This window comes from Gadus chalcogrammus, chromosome 8, assembly GCF_026213295.1.
Source record: "Gadus chalcogrammus isolate NIFS_2021 chromosome 8, NIFS_Gcha_1.0, whole genome shotgun sequence".
In the NCBI taxonomy this organism is placed as follows: Eukaryota; Metazoa; Chordata; class Actinopteri; order Gadiformes; family Gadidae; genus Gadus; species Gadus chalcogrammus.
Genome location: NC_079419.1, coordinates 929,301 through 935,280, shown reverse-complemented (window position 1 = coordinate 935,280; position 5,980 = coordinate 929,301). Strand labels below are relative to the sequence as shown.

The 5,980-nt window shown below is 41.6% G+C and overlaps 2 protein-coding genes across 4 annotated transcripts; one reads left to right on the top strand and one right to left on the bottom strand.

The window, feature by feature from the left end:
- LOC130387648 (interleukin-8-like) lies at positions 1-1,764 on the bottom strand. 2 transcript variants are annotated; one of them, XM_056596847.1, is made up of 4 exons: positions 1,533-1,764; positions 1,298-1,430; positions 1,060-1,146; positions 1-872 (listed from the first exon to the last, which is right to left on the bottom strand). In XM_056596847.1, exons 1-4 carry the CDS (start codon positions 1,603-1,605, stop codon positions 860-862), a joined length of 306 nt encoding a protein of 101 aa, XP_056452822.1. In that variant the 5' UTR covers positions 1,606-1,764; the 3' UTR covers positions 1-859. The 2 variants fall into 2 exon arrangements, with proteins under 2 accessions (XP_056452822.1, XP_056452823.1); XM_056596848.1 differs by having other exon boundaries at positions 1-869.
- Positions 1,765-3,986: 2,222 nt separating this feature from the next.
- LOC130387647 (interleukin-8-like) lies at positions 3,987-5,980 on the top strand. 2 transcript variants are annotated; one of them, XM_056596846.1, is made up of 4 exons: positions 3,987-4,172; positions 4,275-4,407; positions 4,559-4,645; positions 4,852-5,980. In XM_056596846.1, exons 1-4 carry the CDS (start codon positions 4,100-4,102, stop codon positions 4,859-4,861), a joined length of 303 nt encoding a protein of 100 aa, XP_056452821.1. In that variant the 5' UTR covers positions 3,987-4,099; the 3' UTR covers positions 4,862-5,980. The 2 variants fall into 2 exon arrangements, with proteins under 2 accessions (XP_056452821.1, XP_056452820.1); XM_056596845.1 differs by having other exon boundaries at positions 4,849-5,980.

The following is a 5,980-nucleotide window of genomic DNA, read 5'->3' as shown; positions in this document are numbered from 1 at the left end:
TATTTTCCATTTCTTTGAATATTCTAAATTGATTGACCATAAACAGAGGTGGTTTTGGCTGCCTGCCGAGAAACAGTGTCTTTGTCATTGACACAAAGGCTTCACTATCAGTAACATTAATATTAACATTAACTTTACCATGGGACTTTGAAAGTTATATTTGGGTTCTAGGGATGTAAGACATATTTATAATATAAAAAGTCAATAGTTAGGCCTAATTTCTCTAATATAAAGGACAAAAATAAGCCAACACCAAGAATTCAATGACGTAGCCTAAAGGACGCGAACTCAGGTCACCCGTACTACATGGTAGACCACTCACCCAAATGCTGGTTCCCAATTATGATAGAATGCATAGTATTCTAGTAGGCCTACTTGTATAAAAATGTGTTGAGAAAATATCCACTATAACAATAGATAGCAATTAATGAAATTATTTTATTTGCATCATTTCATCTTAGACCCTGAGGGAAAATATACGCTGTTTGTAGTAGGCTCCTTCATATATGTACATTTATGACAAAATCGTGAGGACTAGGCTTGGCGGAACCTTCTGATGGTGCACTTATTGCCGAGAGATGAGACTTTTCTGAAACTCCAATCAAGTAGGCCTGAGCCTGACAGTTAGTCTGCTACCGACCAGGGTGGTCGGATAAGTTGCCATGGTTACTTAGCAGAGATTCCCTTAAGTCACGTTAATGGAACGCAGCTCTAGCTGAGAATAGCGAGGCTAAAGGAAATAAGCCCGGATTTGCCTTCAGCTTGGTTGATGGAATACCCCTCTTGTCTCCTCGTGGTAATAATACTTCTGATGGTGCTCGCCAACAGCCCAGCATTGAACAATTCTGTTTGGAGATTTTCAACGTCTTCTGCTGTGGAGAAGGTGGAAAATACATGATTAGTTTGATGATTTGAAGAAGCTTTAAACATATCATCCTCAAGTGAGACGATCCAGGATCTACAAGCAAAGCAATACTTTGTGCTGATCATTCAAGCGTAGTTCTGGACCTATGGATCAGAGAGTCTGGTTGCCTTTAGGAGAGAGGGTTCTGGGCTTACCTTGACATCATCCTCTCAATAACTTTCTTGACCCATGGAGCTTCAGGATCCAGACAGACCTCTAGGCCCGTCCCTCTCAGAGTGGCACTGAAACACCAAACATGAAGCAGACAATGAGTACGACCAACCACTTCTCATATCCCAACAAGGTTCAAGGAACGATCTCCATGAGATTTAAGAGGCTAACATCACTGTAGAGGGAGGTGATGTGAACATATTATTTCTGAGGAGGACTCACATGATCTCAGATTCTTTACAGTGAGAATTGGCCGGAATGATCTCCACCGTCCTGATGTAAGGACCAATCTGACGGCTTTCTGTCTGGATGCAGCGGCAGCGTAGTTCCATCCCCAACCCCCGCAGACTTTTTCCTGTTAGGAGACAAAGGTTAGAGTGGAACACCTCAACACACGTGTCTATTGCATACCCTCCTACTCTTAACAATCACATGATATAGAATCATTAGGACCTACCTTCAGTGATGGACAGCAAGGCCAGGAGAACCAGTATAGAGCTGATGGCGATTTTGCTGCTTGTCATCTTCATTTTTAGAAAACAATCAAACTCAACAACTGAGGTTTTCTGATCTTCTAATGTTTGACAAGTTTTTCGCTACTTTTCTTCTCTCTGCTTTGAAAGCTCTTATCACTTTCGCTGCTGAATAACTCTGGCTCTGAGGAAGAGAGTTCTGCCTTTTAAAGCTGTTGGGTGACTCGCAGCCAACTCTTAATGGAGCCTGGGGCATCCGGGAATGTCATATATGGGAATCTACAGACAAGGCTCTTGCGCCGGCTTCTGCAGAAAGATGAGCAAGGATAAGTGATGGTCACATACTTGTGACTAGTACTTTCACAATACAAACTATTAGCAGTGAAGAAAATAAATGATTTAAACTGGATTTAGTTCAACAGCCTCATTGAAGTCTGTTACCACAAGGGACCTGGCAGGATCTTTCCTCTATAAGAGGTTTGAAACCAAAATGAAGACTGATTCATGATAAAGTAATCTTTTTATGATGAATCAGTACGAGGGGTAGAAGTTTATTCATTCACAACTATGATTAATGCTTATATAACATAACATAAAATGCACTTTATCAATCCCAGAAAAAAAAATTGGAACTACCAATATGACTACCCCTACCGATAATCATTACAATGACATTCTGATCAAGGTTTTTGTTGCTAATTTTTATTGCACAAATGTAAAATTGTACAGTACAAATATTCATCCGAAAGTCAAAGAGCACAAATTCCCACCTCTTCAAACCCTCCCCACACCCACTCAGTCCCCCCACACCCACTCAGTCCCCCCACACCCACTCAGTCCCCCCACACCCACTCAGTCCCCCTCCTCTGACAAAACAGGCACACAAATACATCACACACAAACCATAGGCACAATAAAGCCTCAAACACACACACAAAACCACAACGACAACAACGTGGTTTGGGTGGCTGTATAGCAGCCAGAGTTATGGTGTGTTGGTGATAATGCCATAACAAGAGGGTCACAGAGGCCTCAAAGTGAAGGTTTGGAAGAGATAACAGTTAGAATTGAGAAGAATATATGTCCTATCAATACTAGGCCTGTGTAGAAGGAGAATAGAACACCAAATCATGAGAGAGTTTTTAAGTCAGTAAAGTATTGTATAAAAGGACCCCGGGGCTTGAAAAATCTACTTGCGTCCCCATGTAGATTGAATTTGACTTTCTCAAATTTATAAAAAAAAAAAACATGAGGTCTATCAACCAGACAGAAACAAGAGGGGGCTGTGGGGATTTCCAGTTAAGTAGAATTCTACGCCTAGCCAGTCGGGGGGCGAAGGCCAAAACATTTGCATGGGTCTTGGCGAGGACGTGTGGGGCGGGTGAAACACCCAATATGGCCACTAGAGGGCGCGGTTCCAAAGGGATTCCTAAAATTTCTGAGAGGATTTTGAAGAAGTCATGACGCAAGTCGCAAACATATGAGGCAAGTGGCAGGATGTGCCTCCACACTTAACACAGATGTCCTCAGTGTCTGGGTATATTTTTGATGGCCTTGCAGGACTCAAGACTAACTTTTTTTACCAGGAGCACTGTGGCCCCTCACGGAAAGTTTTAGGGCCACACACCGTAAATCAACATGCCAACGAAATATTCACATTTCTTCTAATTTTCACTGCAATACAAGATACAATTTTGATAATGGATGCATAAATTACAATGTGCTGTTTCAAATTCAGTTTCACATTTTATTGTGATTCTCATCATCTATCCCAACAGTTTCCAGGTGTGCGCGAATGTGTTCGACGAGCACGGAAGCGACAGTTTCACGGGATTGCGCCCGATTGTCGTGCCGCTTGTCATCTTCACTTTTAGAAAACAATCAAAGCGGCACGACAATCGGGCGCAATCCCGTGAAACTGTCGCTTCCGTGCTCGTCGAACGCATTCGCGCACACCTGGATTTTATTTTTTTCTGGGATTGATAAAGTGCATTTTATGTTATGTTATATAAGCATTAATCATAGTTGTGAATGAATAAACTTCTACCCCTCGTACTGATTCATCATAAAAAGATTACTTTATCATGAATCAGTCTTCATTTTGGTTTCAAACCTCTTATAGAGGAAAGATCCTGCCAGGTCCCTTGTGGTAACAGACTTCAATGAGGCTGTTGAACTTAATCATTCTAAATTCTAACTAAATCATTTATTTTCTTCACTGCTAATAGTTTTTATTGTGAAAGTACTAGTCACAGGTATGTGACCATCACTTATCCTTGCTCATCTTTCTGCAGAAGCCGGCGCAAGAGCCTTGTCTGTAGATTCCCATGTATGACATTCCCGTATGCCCCAGGTTCCAAGAGGCTCTTAAGAGTTGGCTGCGAGTCACCCGACAGCTTTAAAAGGCAGAACTCTCTTCCTCAGAGCCAGAGTTATTCAGCAGTGAAAGTGATAAGAGCTTTCAAAGCAGAGAGAAGAAAAGTAGCGAAGAACCCGTCAAACATCAGAAGATCAGAAAACCTCAGTTGTTAAGTTTGATTGTTTTCTGAAAATGAAGATGACAAGCGGAAAAATCCCCATCAGCTCTATACTGGTTCTCCTGGCCTTGCTGTCCATCACTGAAGGTAGGTCCTAATGATTCTATATCATGTGATTGTTAAGAGTAGGAGGGTATGCAATAGACACGTGTGTTGAGGTGTTCCACTCTAACCTTTGTCTCCTAACAGGAAAAAGTCTGCGGGGGTTGGGGATGGAACTACGCTGCCGCTGCATCCAGACAGAAAGCCGTCAGATTCGTCGTCACATCAGGAAGGTGGAGATCATTCCGGCCAATTCTCACTGTGAAGAATCTGAGATCATGTGAGTCCTCCTCAGAAATAATATGTTCACATCACCTCCCTCTACAGTGATGTTAGCCTCTTAAATCTCGTGGAGATCGTTCCTTGAACCTTGTTGGGATATGAGAAGTGGTTGGTCGTACTCATTGTCTGCTTCATGTTTGGTGTTTCAGTGCCACTCTGAAAATATCGGGCCTAGAGGTCTGTCTGGATCCTGAAGCTCCATGGGTCAAGAAAGTTATTGAGAGGATGATGTCAAGGTAAGCCCAGAACCCTCTCTCCTAAAGGCAACCAGACTCTCTGATCCATAGGTCCAGAACTACGCTTGAATGATCAGCACAAAGTATTGCTTTGCTTGTAGATCCTGGATTGTGTAACTTGACCCTTTGAACATAGAGGATAATATGTTTAAAGCTTCTTCGAATGCTTTCACTAATCATTTATTTTCCACCTCTCTCCACAGCAGAAGACTGTAGGCCACGTCATTGAATTCTTGGTGTTGGCTTATTTTTGTCCTTTATATTAGAGAAATTAGGCCTAACTATTGACTTTTTATATTATAAATTTGTCTTACATCCCTAGAACCCAAATATAACTTGCAAAGTCCCATGGTAAAGTTAATGTTAAGATTAATGTTACTGAGTGAAGCCTTTGTGTCAATGACAAAGACACTGCTGCATGGGAAATTGTCAGCCACATTAATTCCATTCTGGTGAGTTTCTCGGCAGGCAGCCAAGACCACCTCTGTTGAGATAAATGGTCAATCAATTTAGAATATTCAAAGAAATGGAAAATAAATGGCAAGAAAAGTTTTTATTTCTCCAGTAATCCTTCCTAAATAACTAATTGCATGGGGAGTGAACCCCAGATGACCGGGTGCAAGTCCGACGCGTCACCTCGAGACTATCTCCCTGATTCAATTTTTATGGTCAATATTCAATTAAATATGTTACTCTTAATACTATTCATGCATTCTACTACCAACCACTGAAAACCAACATAAATAGTAGGCCTATTCCAAGCAGTCACCGACAAGGGGTGGGTGTTGTGGGGTTTTGCTCTGCGTTCATGATCGTCTTTACTGGATGCACGAAACACGGAAGAGAGGGGCGAGCGGGCTCTGTTTGTTTGGGATCTCGCTCCAACTACCAACAGAAGTGACGTCACCCGACATCGCTGATACAACCTTTAATGACCACCATAAACCTTCTGAATGATTTACTTTTGGTTGTCCTACCTTTGTTTATCCCTATTCATGTCCTTATTTGGTTTTCTAAGTAAATAGCAGAATGATTTCATAGAGACCAACAAGTTTCCATCTTAATTCTAAAACCTGCATCTCTGCACCTAAATGAAGAATGAAACAGATTAAGGGACAACAATCCTCGCCAATCAGTGTTAGTGTGTTTGCGTACGCTTTTGAGTAGCAAGTGTATTCCAAGAGACTATCAGTTTCCAGGAAATATTATTTCATTGTAACCTCAGCCCCTATAGCGAACAGCCTCCCAATCAAGGTTTGTTTCATTTGATAAATGATGTCGTCTTTAAAGACTTTATGATACTATTGTTCATTATTTTATGCCTTTCTCTTTCCT

What these genes read in the sequence shown, in the direction of transcription:
- LOC130387648 (XM_056596847.1), bottom strand. Translation starts at nt 1,605, where the DNA reads ATGAAGATGACAAGCAGCAAAATCGCCATCAGCTCTATACTGGTTCTC. An exon ending in CTTGCTGTCCATCACTGAAG is followed by an intron (nt 1,431 to 1,532) that starts GTAGGTCCTAAT and finishes GTCTCCTAACAG; the next exon opens with GAAAAAGTCTGCGGGGGTTG. An exon ending in TGTAAAGAATCTGAGATCAT is followed by an intron (nt 1,147 to 1,297) that starts GTGAGTCCTCCT and finishes TTGGTGTTTCAG; the next exon opens with TGCCACTCTGAGAGGGACGG.
- LOC130387647 (XM_056596845.1), top strand. Translation starts at nt 4,100, where the DNA reads ATGAAGATGACAAGCGGAAAAATCCCCATCAGCTCTATACTGGTTCTC. An exon ending in CTTGCTGTCCATCACTGAAG is followed by an intron (nt 4,173 to 4,274) that starts GTAGGTCCTAAT and finishes GTCTCCTAACAG; the next exon opens with GAAAAAGTCTGCGGGGGTTG. An exon ending in TGTGAAGAATCTGAGATCAT is followed by an intron (nt 4,408 to 4,558) that starts GTGAGTCCTCCT and finishes TTGGTGTTTCAG; the next exon opens with TGCCACTCTGAAAATATCGG.